General features: G+C 43.3%; 1 protein-coding gene across 1 annotated transcript in view; it reads left to right on the top strand.

Moving 5' to 3' along the window:
* The window catches only part of CLRN1 (clarin 1), a 46,148-nt gene extending 29,684 nt beyond the window's left edge, over positions 1-16,464 (top strand). The window contains exons 2-3 of the mRNA XM_070403494.1: positions 3,586-3,765; positions 16,196-16,464. Coding sequence (XP_070259595.1) covers positions 3,586-3,765; positions 16,196-16,464 — 449 coding nt within the window. The remainder of the gene's footprint in view (positions 1-3,585; positions 3,766-16,195) is intronic.
* The last annotated feature ends 781 nt before the right edge of the window (positions 16,465-17,245 follow it).

The raw sequence follows: 17,245 nt of genomic DNA, 5'->3' as shown, positions 1-17,245 counted from the left end.
TTTGGTAGAGTCTTTAGGGTTTTCTATATACAGCATCATGTCATCCTCAAAAAGTGACACTTTGACTTCTTCCTTCCCTATTTGGATGCCTTTTATTTCTTTCTCTTGCCTTATTGCTCTGGCTAGTACTTCTAGTACTATGTTGAATAAGAGTGGTGAGAGAGTACATCCTTATCTTGTTCCTGATCTTAGGGAAAAAGCTTTCAGTTTTTCACCATTGAGTATGATATTGGCTGAGGGTTTGTCATGTACTAGAGGCCTTGGCCCCCACCGCTGTAGCTTCTTCTGAAGTACATCTGGAAGGACGTCTGGTCTAATTAGCATATTACGCTTTTATTATTATAGATGACCTTTATTAAGTTGAGGTACTTTCCTTTTATTCCTATTTTATTGAGATTTTAATCATAAATGGATGTTGTATCTTAGCAAATGCTTTTTCTGCATCTATTGACAAGATCATATAATTTTTATCCTTTCTTTTGTTAATGTGGTGTATTGTGTTGATTGATTTGGGAATGTTGAACCACCCTTGTGCCCCTGAAATGAATCCCACTTGATCATGATATATTATTTTTTGGATGTACTGTTGTATTTGATTAGCTAGTATTTTGGTTAGGATTTTTGCATGTGTATTCATCAGGAATATTGGTCTGTAGGTTTTTTGTTTTTTTGTGTTATCTTTGCCAGGTTTTCTGCCATGGAATTTTAAGAGACTTCATAAGAATTAAAATGCTGCACATAATTTATTTTAGCTTCTGGCTTTTCTTTCCAGGAGTCAAATCAGTGCAACTTCTTTCTGTGTTTGTTTCAAGATGGTTACAACCCTCGATTTTCAGAGAGACTTCGCCCAGCTCTCTTATTGGAGATTAAGAGGTTACCACCTCTTTTACAGGCAGGAAGATAGGAGAAAGCAGGTGTTTGGTAACTGCTAGCATAAACCAAGTCAACAGTGGATTACTCCTGGGTATTTGGCCCAAGCAACTGAATAAATGGCAATGCTATTAACTGAGATGGAAGTAGAAGGATCAGGTTTGTGCATGGGAGTGAGAAATGATGCAAGAGTTCTGTTTTAGATGTTTTAAGTTTGAGTCATGTTTAAGACCCCCAAGTGGAGATGTCAAATAGGATTGATGAGTCTGGGGGTACAGGGAGAAGGCAATTATATCATTGAGGAGATTGTGTCACTCTCCTACTTAAAACCCTCCAGTGGCTTCCAAATGAATTTAGAATTAAAAGCAGACTCCTGCCCTGACCGGTTTGGCTCAGTGGATAGAGCATCGGCCTGCGGACTGAAGGGTCCCAGGTTCGATTCCAGTCAAGGGCATGTACCTTGGTTGCAGGCACATCTCCAGTAGGGAGTGTGCAAGAGGCAGCTGATCAATGTTTCTAACTCTCTATCCTACTCCCTTCCTCTCTGTAAAAAAACAATAAAATATATTAAAAAAAAAAAAAAAAAAAAAAAAGCAGACTCCTTCCCATGATCAATAGATCAGGACCTAGCAGGGGCAGCAATCTGAGCTCAGCAAAGCAATCTCACTTCCATCTCCCTCATTCACCAGGTTCACTGTCACCCCTGTATTCCTTTTCCCTGGAATGCTCTTTCCCACATCTCTGCACAGCCACTTCCTTTCAACACTCAGGTGTCAGCCCAGGTGTTACTTTCCTGATGACCCCCGTCACTCACTCAATCACTGCCAATCCCATTACCCTGTTATATTTCCCCATAACATTATCACCAATGGAAAGTGTCTTATTGTTATCACTGCAAAATAACCTCCTAACACTACTTGGAAAAAATGTGTATCATTCTATCATTTAAGGTCAGGGCTTAAAACAAGTTTATTAGTTCAGTTGGACAGTTCTTGATTGAGTCTCTCCTACTGTTGCAGTTAAATAGCAGCTGGGGTTGACATCATCTGGAGACGTTGCTGGGGTAGATGTCCAACACTCTTTCCTCCTATGCCTGGTGCTCCCCCAGGGGCCTCTCTCTCCAGCAAAGTAGCCTGGACCTCCTGAGTGGCGGGCAGCGCAAGCCTCCAAAAGGAAAGCAGTGGGAACTGCTGGTCCTCTCATAAGCTAGGTGTGCAACTGGCAGAGGTCCCCTGCTGTTAGATTCAGGTGCTCAGTCACAAGCCAGCCCAGGTTCAAGGTAACTGAAGAATAAATTATACCTCTTGAAGGGGAAGTTACGTGTGTGTAAAAGAAGGAAAGGAATTGATGGTGGCCATCTTTGGCAATAAGGTATCATATTTGTTTGTTTACTTGTTAATTGTCCATCTACTCCCATCTATAATAGTAAAAGCATAATATGCTAATTAGACCAGACGACCTTCCAGATGAAGCCGGGGCTGCTAGGGAAGCTTGGTTTCCTGGTGCCAGAGGGAAGCCGGTGCCAGCAGCAGGGAGAAGGAAGGCCTACTCTTGCGCGAATTTCATGCATTAGGCCTCTAATTAGGTCATAAGCTTCACAACAGGGACTTTGTTTGTCTTGTTTGATGGTTATATTTCCAGCACCTAGAAGAATGCTTGACACATAGTAGTAGCTCAGTAAATAAATTAAACACTTGATAAATGTTCAGGAAACTAACATAGACTGAAATAGACTTCCCCAGATTGGTTTTGTCAGGTTGGCTGATGTTAAGCATGCTGATGTCTCACCAGATAAGAGAAACCCTACATTTATAAAGCATTTCATTTCTTTTGAAAACAAGAAAAACTTACCCTGAACACAAAATCTAGAAATAAACTTGGCCTGTTTTCCAAATGGAAAATATTTCTTGTACCATCAGAAATTATTTTCCCACAGCTTGTGCTACATCAAAATATTGAAGTTGACTGCAAATATCCTATTCTTTAAAGTTGGTAAAGGAAATATAAAAACCTCCTGCTATTTGAACTCTCCCAGAGATTCCCAAACTGAAAATGTCATTATAAATTAAGATAGATTTTAAAAATATAGATGATGACTGAGAAATGTCATCAATGTCACTCAATTGGTAGGAGCATCATACTGTACATCAAAAGGTTGTGAGTTTGATCCTTGGTGGGGACATGTGTGGGAGGCAACTGATCTCTCTCTCTCTCTCTCTCTCTCCCTTCTTCTCTATAAAAATCAATTTTAAAAAATTTTGTGCATCAAACTTATGTACAGTTTTTGGTTACAAAGCCAGCACTTGTTGCATATAAGCATAACCAATGGACACAGACACCAGGGGGGTGAGGGTATGAGCCCGGGGGGGGGGGAGGGCGGGCGGCGGAGGCGGGGGGCAATGGGGGGATAAGGACAAATATGTAATACCTTAATAAAAAAAAAAGCCAGCACTTGTTTACTGAAGTAATTACATATGACCAAAGCAGAAAATAAATTCCCTCAAATCTCTCCTTTGCTAGTTTTTACTGGTGAGTTCTATAAAATAATCCCATGTTTAAATCTTTGTATAAATCCCTTGTAAATTAGTGAGAATGTATTCATCTGAAGGATTTTTAGTAATTTTTGAAGTTAAAAATATAAGGATTTAATTTTTTTAAATTAAACTTACAGAAAACTGCTAATTAAATTCCTTCCAATCTTTGTTTTACCTTCAGTTTTCCCAGATTTGCTCAAAGCAATCCCAGTGAGCATCCACGTCAATGTCATTCTCTTCTCCATGATCCTGATTGTCTTAACCATGGTGGGGACAGCCTTCTTCATGTACAACGCTTTTGGCAAGCCCTTCGAAACTCTGCACGGCCCTCTAGGTTTGTATCTTCTGAGCTTCATTTCAGGTAAGAACAAAATTCTACTCCTGAAGACAAATGTGTTTTTTAATATCAAAAGATAGGTCTACCCAAATACAGTGTTACTGTATATATATATATAGATATATATATATACCTATATATATATATATATAGATAAATGTTCACAGTAGCATTACATATTATAGCAAAAAGTGGAGAAAAATATAATTATCCAATATTGGGATTTCAATAAATATATTATGATAGTCTATGTGAATAATTATGATGCTGATATTAAATTATATTTTTGAATAAGACATAATCAAAAGGATAAATGCTTATAACAAAAAGTTAAGTTTAAAAAGCAGTATATAAAATTTTATAAATATGGAACTAATTTGTCTTATATATATAAAGAGAGAATATATAAATATATATTGCATATATGCTCTCTAAATATAGCCTCCATTACATAAATACATATATATAGATAAAGATATATAGAGAGACCGTTCTGTTGGTAGTAGTTACCTTTGAACAATGAAATTTTAGGTGATTTTCATTTTCTTTCACACTTTTTATTATTTACAAATGTTCAATAATGTGCGTTTATTTACATATAATCGGAAAAACAAATAAAAATCATCAAAAAAAGCAAAGGACGAGTGTTTCACTTACATATGAGTTGTTGTATTCAGGCCTGTTGGTACTTTGAGTGGCCTAATGGGAGGTGTGTCTGGGCAAGGATAAATTCTAAACCTGAAAATTAATTCATCAATAAACATGTGCTACTCGTAACCAGGACTGATGGGAAAGAATATGAAATCCATAAGGGCCACAGGGTGCTTAGCATATATTTACAAGGAAGAAAAAACCAAGAAAATAAAATATATAACTCCATGTAACCATGTTCCTATAGGATGTCTCTGATTTCATCCCACTCCAAAGTTGCATAAAGACTCAATACTTGGTCATAGTCCCAGGAAGCAAGTAGCTTTACTAATGCTTTCATGGAGAGATGCGTGAGATTATAACACATCAGCAAGTAGTGTATTGAAAATCCCCATTCTCTTCCATTTCATTCTCCTCTGATTTGTCCTGTGACTATCATCAGGGCCCAAGCTTCTTCTTTCTCTTGACATCACTCCCTTCCCTCCACATAATTCCACTCCAGCCACACACTTGCCATAGTTCCCTTTCTGTGAAGCAAAGCCTGCTCGTCAGCAGGCATTCAAACCTCTAGCCATTATTGCTTGAGTTCCCTTCTTCTGGTCTTATCCCACCCTCATCTTGATAATCAAATGATACACGCTACCAAAGTAGTTCTCTCTCTAGTTGGGGGGGGGGGGGGGGGCAGGGAGTTCTACTGATATATTTTCCAGATCTTTCACAAGCAAATAATACCATTTTCAATTGTGCAGTGTTGATTACCCTGTGAGGGCTGAGTCTAAGTCTCATCTTTTAACTCTAGCAAGAGCATCCAGTGTGAGGCTCTGCACACAATAAACAATTCAGTGTGTATTGCGGACTTGAAAAAGCAAGCCCCAAAGATGTTAACGTGGTCAGTTAACGCAGTAGAGAGTAGAGAAATAAGAATTCAAATGGTTTGGAATTAGCAGAGCAGGCCCATAGAGAAGGTGGGACATAAGCCAGGGAGAGATGGAATGGAAAGCCAAGGGATTTGCAATCAGGGCAGAGGAGCAAGAGCACCGGTACAGAGTGTGGATGGACAGACCAAGATAGTGATTGGATCTCATGGGAAGGCCTAGGTCAGAAGTGGGTGTTGCCACTACTTCCCCCCACCCAACATGCCAAACCAAACGGGTGGTGTGCTCTCTCAGTGAAGGCCACTGAGTCAATCGGGTCAGCTAGAAAACAGAATACAGAACAGAGAGGGAGTGAATGTTCAGCAGCATCTGCATCACTGGGAAGTTGACAGAAAAGCAGATTCTAGGCCCCACCCCAGACCTACTGAATCAGAAACTCTGGGGGCTGAGCCCGGCACGCTGAGCTTTAACAAGCCCTTCTTTCAGGGGATTCTGAAGCAAGCTCAAGCTTGAGAACCAGGGTAACAGGGAATTAATTAAACAGGTGTTGGGAGAACTGGAAAAACACAAAGGAGACCCGAAGTAACTCAGAAACCATAGTTTCAGAAAGCAGCTACCATCCCTGGGGCTCTGACAACCAAGGGGAGAGTCTGGAGTTACCAGAATCTAGAGACTTAAGGAAAGGCCCAGGGCGCTGGTCTCAGACCACTGGGAAGAAGGCACTGAACCCTGCAGAGATGGCACTGTCAGGGGACACCAAGAGGCAGCTGTGTGAGTGTGGAACCATCTGGAGAACACCCAGCTGTGGAAGCAGCAGACCCTCTGCTTCCCTGTCCTCCCCACCTTGCCATGCTCTCCTTGTGGGAAGCAGCTGACAGGCAGAACTAGAGTCTTGACCCAGCATCACAAAGCAGAGAAAAAAGAGCTGATTTGAAGCTGAGACACAGCAGCTTATTAACTGGCATAGCCATCTCACAATAGCTTCTGAATAAAATTCAGGGCAGCCCATTTGGAAGACAAATTATTGAACAGTGCTAATGGGCAACCAAACTAACAGTATTTGAAAAACATGACTCAGAGAATGCAGAATTTAATCCAAGTCCCAGACCTTATTGTGGCCTTTGGCCAAGTTTAATGAAAAGAAAACGTGAGCACAGAATAGATGTGGGAGCACACGGGCCATGTGCTTACACTATACCTTAGCTTTGAACTTGTGGCAAAAGCAAGGTGCTCAATAAAGGTTTGTGGGTGAGGGAAGGGAGAGAGTGGGAGAAAAGAAAGAAGAAGCCAGTTCCAGATCTGTGTCTTGCAAAGGAGAAAGGCCTAGTGTTTCCAGATCATCTTCTTTTAAGCCCTAAATCCTTATTTTTAAATATCAAAATTTTCAATAACTTTTAAAAACATGTGTGAGGGTCAGATGGACTCCCAGTCTGACCTTTGGTGATAAAAGAGTCACTCTTAAATCACAGACTCCCCGTCCATCTACAGACAGTCCCCAGAGGCCCCGGGAGTGTGGGAAGATTTATATGAAGCTGTAATATTCATGGAGACCCCAGTTTAAACCCTGAAGGTGGAGGATGGGAGTTTCACAGCCCTTATCTCAAACACTGAATTGCTCCATGAAACCCATGCAAGCCAATAAATTACACGCTCCACGGCCAGAGCCTGGACTGGGAGATCCTTTAGTTCTAGTGTGAGTTACATTTCATCAGAGACCCCCTCAGGGAGCATGTCTCTTCCACCTTCTGCCTAGGTGGCCTCCCTCACAGTCAGCAGAGAAAACTTCTTTATCTTCCCTTCTTCTCCTACTTACTCCAGGTTCTCCCTTTCCTTGTGTTGATGTCATTGCAGAGCCATTTCTTCAGCTGCCTGGTCCTGAGGCATGAAGACAGGAGAAGGGAGGGGAAGGGAGTCCTCCTACTGTCTAAGCGGGACCTTCCGCACTGCCCAGAGTAACTGTGCTACAAGCCGCTCCATGTTTCCTAGTGTGGTGCAGGCCTGGCCCTGGATGTAGAAAAGAAAGGGAACAGCACTTTGGATTAGGCCCCCAATGGTTTCACTGTGGCCCTTCTGGATCAGACATTCCTTTCACTTCTCATGGCTTCCAGTTCGGCTCATCATATTCCTCAGCCTTCTTTGTGCAACATTTCTGACCACTCTCATTGTTCCATGTAACCCAGCAAGTCAGCTTGCTCTCTCTCCTCCTGTTAATTAAAACCAGGTCTGAGAAATCGTTCCCCTAGTTAGGACCATATCTTAATGATCTCCCACAGTTCATTGTGGGCAGTGAATCTCTTCCTGGACTGTACATTAGAATCACGGAAGAGCTTTCAAAAACACTAACACCAGGTCCCCAGGTATCTCCCTCTCCCTCTCCCTCTCCCTCTCCCTCTCCCTCTCCCTCTCCCTCTCCCTCTCCCTCTCCCTCTCCCTCTCCCTCTCTCCCTCTCTCCCTCTCTTTCTCTGGATCCCTCTCCTCACCTCCTTAATTTGTGTACATCTCTCACTTCCCCCTACTGTATTCTAAGCCTCAAGAGAAGTGTTTTCCACCCTTTTCCTTCATTCTGCTCCCCCAGCCCCTCTCCCTCCCCTCCCATTTACTCTCCTTTTGACTCTTTCACAGAGCTCAGTGTTGACCAGTACTCTTGAAACTTCCCTCCTGCAGCCTCTGGGACATGGAGGTCTCTTGGTTTCTTTCCTCCAACTTGGCACACACCTAGTCAGTGTCCTCTGCTGGTTCCTCCTCCTCCACCACCCAAAATAACTGATGGTATTCTCAGGGACTGGTCCCAGGCCGATTCTTGTCTTACTACATTCTCTTCCTAGATGATCTTATCCATTGTCATTGCTTTAAATAATATCTATATCGTGACAACTCCTACATTTATATTTTTCATTTAGACCTCTTCTCTGAGTTCTAGACTCACATATCCAACTATCTACTTGACATTTCCCCTTGCACATCTCGCAGCATCTTAAACTTGACATGCCCCAAGTAGAACATCTGATTTTTAGTGCTGAGCTCTTCTCCCTGCTTCCTTATTGCCCTAAACTCTAAGCCTTTTCCTCTCCTATTTTATTTATCTTGGTTAATGCCACCACTGTCTACTCGTTGCTTAAGCTACCTTCAAAATATTTTAGATCTACTTTTGAAATGTCTTTAGAATTCATCTCTCTCCATCTCCAATGCAGCAGCCTCGTCTTTCACCAGACATTTCTTAGGAAGTAAATCAGCTATCCAATATCTTAAAGTCTTCCACAAACTTCGTATTGCATTCAGAATCAATCCCCAAAGATTTTCCATGGCTTTGGATATCTGACATTAACTAGCATTAACTGATCTCTCCAATCTAGTTTCTTTTCCATTTCCCACTCCCTGCCTCCCCCTGACCACAAGGGCCTACTTTCAGTTCCTTCACCAAGGTGACCTCTTTCCCTAGAATCCTCACATGTGCTTTCTCCTCTCCTCCAGAACTTCTCTAAGGATCCTCAGCCCCTTTGTACCTTTAGAATTCAGCTATTGGGCGTAGCCTTTGCTGACCACCACATCGAAGCCCTATCTCCTCTCCGCCTCCATTTTCTGTCATAGCACCCCAATTATAATTATTGTGATCTTCAATTATTTGTGTCCACTTTGTGTGACTCTCTCACTATATTGTAGGCTCCATGAAGGCAGAACTGTCCGCCTGATTCATTGTGGTATCTCAGTGCCCGTGATAACAGCTGGCCCTTAGTGAGCCCTCACTCAGGGTTTGTTGAGTAAATGAAACATGTGCACCTGTATCATTGTGCCTGTATCCAACACTCATCACACAAAAGAATTACCTACGAAAGCTTTAAAAAATACCACTGCTCAGGCTCAAACTCCAGAGACTCCAATTAAATTAGAGAGAGAGAGAGAGAGAGCGAGAGAGAGCTGAATATAGAAGCAAATGGACCCACAGTTCCACACTGGAGCATTGATATGTAAGTGTATGCCTTTATATGTTCCATGCTAGGAGTTTCCTAGTTGATCGCGGAATCAACTGCATGTAAAAGAAAGCAGGCTAGGTGGAAGACTTGCTGTGAATCAATGTGGGAATGTCCTAAATAGTTCAGGGAATAGTCTCCAAGGATGATAAGACATGTATTAGCTCAAGCAAGCCTCCGAAATGTGGGCTTACTGCAAATTACATTTATTATGTCTTCTCTTACGTAGAGCATCATGTAATAAGTTATACCAAGCAAGGCAAACAAATAAAATGACTGCCTTTCTTTAAAAGAGGGATGCTACTAATATGGGTCTAACTAATTATGATAATTACAACAGTGGCAGGGCACGTAAATAAGCACAAGTCATATATGAAACATGAAGACCAGGAAATAAAGAGCAGGACAAAAATAGAAGAATGCTTTCATTGTATATCAGTTTTAGTGTCAATAACGTCCTGGCCTCATTAATAAGTCTAGGACTCATTATTCTGCAACGATCTGCATCTCTTTTCACTTCGGTCCTTATGGAGGAGCTGTTGTTCAGAGTCTGAGAAAGAGAAACAGGATATCCCGGCACCAAAGCCACGGAGCCCGAGGAAGGTCAAGGATTGGGTAGAAAAGCCAGCAATAGAAATATTCTATCAGTTTCTCAGCATAGCCTTTAGAAAGGAGGCTGCAGAAGGAAAAAATAAGTTAGCCAGCTCACGGTGGCAATGAGCAAGGAACTGCTTTGATATGCAGGCAGCAGCTGAAGGGGCAAAACTGTTGTGAGAGGATTGCACTCTGGGTCACTCCTGTCAAGGATGCAGGACAAGGACGATCTAACTCACTCTGCGAAAGGCCCAGCAATGACCTTGTGCAAGGAGATGCTCAATCTTGTTCTATCACGATTGCAAGGAGACTCCTTCCTACTCAGAATGTGCATATATGTCTTCCCTTCTGCTTCACTTAGGGTCAAAGCCCTCCGAAGCACCACTTGATGTGCCTCCCTCCCTCCTGCCCCCCAGCTACACACACACACACACACACACACACACACACACACGGCTCACCTCCTACACGTCTGTCCACCTGACTCTCTTCCTTTCTCGGCTCTCACCACCTGGTTCCTTTTCACTTGCTGTACCCCTGCCCCCCCCCCCCCCCCCCCCCCCCCGTATGAAATACTCTTCTCCTCCTCAAATATCCACTTGCTCACTCCCTGGCGTCCTTCAAGAGACACTAAAATGTCATCTCTCTGAGGCCTCCCCAAGGGAGGCCCTTCCCTGCTTTGTTTTCTTCTCCTTGGTGTGTATCACACTCCAATAAACTAAATCTATTTCGTTATTTCCTCTCTCTGCACTGTGTCTACCTCCAAGAGCTGCACAAAGATAGGGAATTCTGTCTGCTTTGTTCACTGCTGCCCAGACAGTTTGTAAGCACCCAACAAATACTTGTTGAGTAAATGAGTAAAATAGGAGCAGTCCTGCATATTTCCTGGTAACAGATGACATTCTCCCTTTCTGAAAATCAATTCAAATTGGAAAAAGACTGTGCTTTTAGACCGTTTTATTTGGCACAAATCACCCTTCTCACTAACATGACATTTGTGAAGCTCCAGTTAGATGTGGGCTCTTCAACTCTCTGTTACAGAGGAGGAAGAGGAAGCGCTGAGCCCAGCTGCTGTTAATCCTTCATCCACAGCTGCTCTTTGGAATCACATGACCAGCTTGCTCTTCATTTATGACCTCAGAATCTACCCTTAGATATTAGTTTGCTTTACTTGACCCTCTGCCCATTGTCTAGATCAGGGGTGGGCAAACTTTTTGACTCGAGGGCCACAATGGGTTCTTAAGCTGGACCGGAGGGCCGGAACAAAAGCATGGATGGAGTGTTTGTGTGAACTAATATAAATTCAAAGTAAACATCATTACATAAAAGGGTACGGTCTTTTTTTTTTTTAGTTTTATTCATTTCAAACGGGCCGGATCCGGCCCGCGGGCCGTAGTTTGCCCACGGCTGGTCTAGATGGTAGCCATTGGTCTCTAAAAGCCATGGAAGCCAGAACCACTTCCTTCAGAGAAGAAATCGTTGCTGGGAATCTCATCTCCAATACCTGCTTTCTAGTGAGATTGCATAACTTCATAGAAAATTAGCACCTGCACCTGCAAAGTTGTGGCTCTCCCACCCCCACTTATCATTTCTCAAGACTCCTTAAAGAAGGAAATTATCGATTTATTATTCTGTAGAGAAAATGGAGTGCCTCTGACATTTATCCTCTATAAGAGGGTTTAAAGATGATGTGTTAGCTTTCTCGAAATTTCGGCCATTACTTTAGATGGAACTGAAATTCTAATTTATTATTTCCAAAAATACAATCTCAGTGATAATGAGAGAATGCTTCATAGATTTTCACCTTGGAGGACACTTCTCTACCAAAACCCCTGCTGCCCTGGACTCACCTAGATCCTGGCAGGATGTTCCCTCTCAGGGGTCAGCCAGCAATGAAGAAGCAGTTTTCTCCTTGCTGTGACCTTTGTCCCCTTTATTGTAAGGCCAGGGGGAGAGAGGTGCCCAATTCTCAACAGCTGCCAGAGAGAGTCCTGAGTGTGCAGTGTCTAGGACATTACAATCGCTTGGTAATTGACTGATAATTCGTGGTGTGACAGCCTTGTAACTCAGCAATCCCATTCAGTCAGAAATTAACTCAGTAATCAAAGTCATTAAAGGAAAAAAACACACTACTGAATCAGCCAGATGGCGGGGAAATCAAACACATGAAGGAAAAATGGCTGGTCTTTGAGTAAGATGCTGGGCAGTAAAACCTGGGCCCTATGCCTGGTTATACTTCAAATTCTAGCTTGAGCAAGGCTTGGCAGGTTTCCGAAGTCTAGTGTGCTCTAAGCTTTCCTATGAGCCGGAGCAGTGCTGGTCAGATGGACAGCCATGGGGAATCTGTCCATATGGCCCTGGCTGAATTTGGGCTCTTGGTGTACATGGAAAACTTGGAAAAGGAGGAGAGAAGCAAGCAGACCTGATCCTAACATTTGTAAGCCCTTGGGCAAGAGTATAAATGACAGCTCACATACCCCGTGTCTAGACATTTAAAAGTTAAACATTAATAAACTATTCACCAAGGCATGTTCTAGGCTACTGCCTGAACAAACATCTCTCCATAGGACCTGGGAGGCCAGACTCACATTTAGAATCCTTGAGCCCTGGCAATTCTACACTTGAATGCGGCGATGGGAAGAGAGCTGGCTGTTGTCTGTCCTCTTTCCTTCCATGCCTGGTTCCATCCACACTGTAAAAGAACTCCAGGGGCTCTGATCATGCCCAAAGCAGCTGTGCCTTGGACACCTGCAGGCCTCAGGGCTGTGTACCAGCCACAGAGTCTGCCCTTGGGAGGACGGCCCAGGGAAGACACCCACATAGCCCTGGAAAGCGCTCAGGTGTTTGGGAAAGGAATTCCCCGGTCCCAGAAATGTATCTATAAGGCGAGTCAGGGACTCCAGCTGGGCCTGGCCCATGGACCTCAAAGATCCCTTTCCCCATGGAGGAGGGCTCTCCAGAAGAGAGAAGGAACAGGACCTCTGGGTGTGGGACCCCCTTGCTGGAGCCCCTGTGGAGCCTGAGAGTCACAGCGGAAACGTGCTGAGCCCTGTTCTCACCATCATTCACATCCCTTACACTCCTCCTCTGTCCCTGGCAGTCAGACCACCAACAGAAACGTTCCGTGTACCTTTTGGTCCGTAAGTCATAAACAGTTACAGTTGCTCTCATGTATGGTTTAGAGCCATAGACAGAGAAAAGCAAACATATTCTCAGTCCACAGTGAGTTGTTTCCTTTCACATCTCTTAGCAATGCTGGCTGAGGCTTGGGCTGGGTTCTATGTTCTGACTCTGAAATGGCAAAGTTGACCACGCGGCCAAGCCCAGAATCCAGAGCAGACCTAAGGCCGTCCATCCTCTCAACTACTGGACCACATGTTCTGATTCGAGAGCTTGTGCGCTTAAAGTATTAGCTATGGCAAAAGGCTGAGTTTACAGCCGTAAAAAGGAAGAAAATTTTACCCTTTGCAACATCATGGATGCACCTGGAGAGCAATATGCTAAGTGAAATAAGCCAATCAGAGAAAGGCAAGTACCATATGATTTCATTCACATGTGGAATTTAATGAACAAACTGAACTACCAAGTAAAATAGAGACAGACTCATAGATAGAGAGCAGGCAGACAGCTCTGGTGGGGGTGGGGGTGGTGGCTGGAAGGATTGAGCAAAAAAGATTAAAAAAAGGAATAACTCGTGGACACGGATAACTGTCTGGTGATTGCAGGGGCAGGTGGAGGTGGAAGAGGGTATGGGTGGGGAAATAAATGGGGATGGAAAAATAAATTTAAAAAATAAAGGGGAGGAAGAGCTGTGAGTTTAAGACACCCCAAGCAACTTTTACTTTAGGAATTTGAAATGCAGTCTCACTAGGATGCTGTCTCCTTAACAAAGTAATACCTTTAAAATATTTAACAACTTGAAAATGAAACCGTGCTTGAATTTTCCCTGCAAGCACTAAGGAAACACAGTGTTTCTCTTCTGTCTGAAATTCACCACCTTCTCAGACAAAGAAGACTCTTGTAAAAGCAATGGCATTTTCTCCATTCTCAAATAAAGAGAAAACAGCATTGCAGCCTTCTTGTTGGATCTAACAATGAAGGAATAAAACAGTTTTGCCAGAGGAAAACTAGGCTGACAAAAATTTTACACAGGAATATTTTCAACTACTGCTCTAAGGCTAGTGGGAAGTGAAGTTTCAAGAAAATTATATCATTTGATCATTTGGGGGTGTATTATGTTGATTGTCAAGCTGATGGGGCCAGTCCTAAGCTAAATTCTAATAAAGAAATGTGATTTCCCTTTTCCTGCTCCCCCCCACTCCCCACCCCTCATGATCCAGTCTGTACCTCCACCCCAACCCAATCCTGGCCTCTGGAAGTAATGGGGACCGTCGCTTGCCTTGCAGCTCCCCACATCTGGGATGCTCTCCCCCATAGGCCAGCTTCCCTTTGCTTGGCTAACTTCTCTTTAGCTACTTCTAAGGAACCTTCCATGCTGTTGCCCACCCTCTCAGTGATGGCCACCTGTACCTCCTTACTATCACACTCACTGCGCTTGATTTAATCATTGTTGTATCTACATTCCCTGCCTGATTACACACTCTGTTAGGGCAGAAAACATATGCTTGTTTTAATGTTTCAATCTCCACCACTATCCCCATGTGTGGCATAGAATGAATCTAGTTGAATAAATGAAGGAGTGAATTAATGGATGGGAACTTAAGCCACTTGTTGCTGCTCCCAGAGTATTTGATGAACTGTAATTGAAGAACCAAAAGCATCACCCCTCCTAAAGGAGTCATAAGCCTAATGGGAGAGTATTTGGAGGAGCAAGGAACTGTAATACATTCTTTTGGGTTACCTACCTGATGTGTGGTGGGGTAAAGAATTAAGGTAAAAACTTTTGAGAAGAAAGTAGTACATGAAAACCATAAGAATAGCTACCAACTAAAAGTATTTATGCATATCAATTCTAATGCCAAATGCTAATCATGTGTCATCTCTACTATCCACATTTTATAGATAAGGAAATTGAGATTTGGTAATTAAAACTGCTTAATTTCTTTATTTTTTATTTGTTTTTTATTTTTTATTGATTTTTTACAGAGAGGAAGGGAGAGGGATAGAGAGTTAGAAACATTGATGAGAGAGAAACACCGATCAGCTGCCTCTTGCACACCCCCTACTGGGGATGTGCCCGAATCCAAGGTACATGCCCTTGACCAGAATCGAACCCGGGACCCTTCAGTCTGCAGGCTGACCCTCTATCCCTGGAGCCAAACCAGTTAGGGCTAAAACTGCTTAATTTTACGGGTTAGGAACCCAAATTGGTTTGACCTAAGTTGGAAAGCCATCTCAGCAAGTCTCCTATTAACTGGCACCCCTTTGTGGTGGCCTGGAATCCAACCCAGGCTGTGGAAGCCCTGGGAGTCCCAGCCACCCACTGTGCTCCTCACCCTGCCCTCTTGCCACCTGCTTCTGCCCTTGTGCTACCCACCCACCCAGCGGTCCACCCTCCTCAAGGGGGAGGTCCTATCAGAGTTTCCAGGCACCGGTCAGTACGGATGCCCCTGTCCTCAGAGGTCTCTCCCAGATGGCAGCTGCAACAGTTAAGATTAGATTAGGCTGCCAATGAGTGATACATCAGAGAAAAAATAATCTTAGTGGAAGACTCTAATACTTGCATAATTCAAGGGGACTTTGCTGCCCCTACATCTCAGCCACTCTCAGCCAAACAATGTGGTCTTTATTCAAGGGAGCCACATGCCCAGGTGAAAATCCCGAGTTGTTAACAAACAAGGAGAACAGGTACTCTCTGCCTCAACACCTCATCCATGGCTCCCTTTGCTCAGGGGCTCCTCTGGGCAGCGGCGGCCAGGTGGGAGCTGAAGGAGGAGGAGGCACGTAACCCTCTGAAGGAAGCCCAGGCTTTCCACAGAGCTACATGATTGGCATTTCTCCTGCATGGCCTGTGAAGTATTTTGAGAAATTTGTTGAGAGAATTTTGTTCTCTTGAAGCCACATCATAGCAGTGGCTGCTCTGTGCCTGATTTCGTCATTGTGCTTTTAAGGTGCCCAACAACCCAGCCTTCTCACCACACAGAGGAACATCCCTGTCTTTGTCAGGTCAGCTTGACCCGACTTCCACAAGTCCTCTCACTCAGAGCCATCACCCAGGCTCTAGCACCCACCGTGTGGGCAATCAGGCTCATGATTACTAATTTGAAATAATACATTTTTTGCAGAAAAACGCAAATGAGAATACCTGTAAAAGGCTTTCTTTAGTTTGCACCTCCACCTTCTTTCCTGTTCTTTTCCATCAGGAAATATTTGTCCCAACATGGTGTTTGTTGCTTCTGTTGCAGGGTCCTGCGGTTGTCTTGTCATGATTTTGTTTGCCTCTGAAGTGAAAATTCACCACCTCTCAGAAAAAATTGCAAATTATAAAGAAGGGATTTATGCCTACAAAACACAAAGTGAAAAATACACCACCTCATTCTGGGTCGTTTTCATTTGCTTTTTTGTTCATTTTTTGAATGGGCTTCTAATACGACTTGCTGGATTTCAGTTCCCCTTTGCAAAATCTAAAGACACAGAGACGACGACGAATGTAGCTGTGGATCTAATGTACTGAACGGCAAACGTTTCTGTGGTTTTCCAAGGCAGTGAGCAGACTTGCTGCATCCGCTTGGATATGGTTAATTTTATGAATCCTTTCAGATGCCTCAGTCAGACCACCCAACCTTCGGTGATAATGTTTACAAACTGTGCACTATAGGCACAGGCCGGAAGGAGGGGAGCAGAAGGAAGGCTTTGGAAGGTGTGCTGCCTCGGGGGGAATCGCTTCACCAGGCTGTCAAGGCAGTCAACTGGAATGGACAAACCTACTTCTACATAGCAACATGCAAAATGCCTACTCCATCATGGGGGCATCAGAAGGCATGGGGATCTATTTTAATAGAAACATACTATTTCAGATATAACCATACATTTCTTGCCACAGACACCAGAAAACAGAGCAGGAATAACTTCTTCCAATGATAGTGCATTAAGTGACCTTTTCAAAAAAGTTCATTTAAAGTACAGTCTTACTATCATGCCTGTTGATTTAAAGTTGCAAACTTAAAAAAGTAACCAAGAAGAAAGACCAAAGCTAAGGGTATTTTCTCTCATTCCTAGGACCCCACTACATTAACACAGTATTTACAAGGGAGACAACTGCCAGGACCTCTGAAGAATCATGAAAAATGATTTTCCTGGTAAACTTCATACAAAATGACTCATTGGAGCTGTTGTTTCTAACCTCAGTGTCTTAAATTCTAATTTCCAATTATGAAATTATGCTACATTCTGGGATTATGATGGTAACACTGTGTCATTGTGGTTTTTGGTCTGGCTGTCACAAAGCATGGCCC

Source organism: Myotis yumanensis, unplaced genomic scaffold (assembly GCF_028538775.1).
Source record: "Myotis yumanensis isolate MYYU_CA2020_CCGP unplaced genomic scaffold, mMyoYum1.0.hap1 SCAF_2, whole genome shotgun sequence".
NCBI lineage: Eukaryota > Metazoa > Chordata > Mammalia > Chiroptera > Vespertilionidae > Myotis > Myotis yumanensis.
The sequence above is the reverse complement of the archived record's forward strand: the minus strand, read 5'-3'. Positions and strand labels throughout refer to the sequence as shown.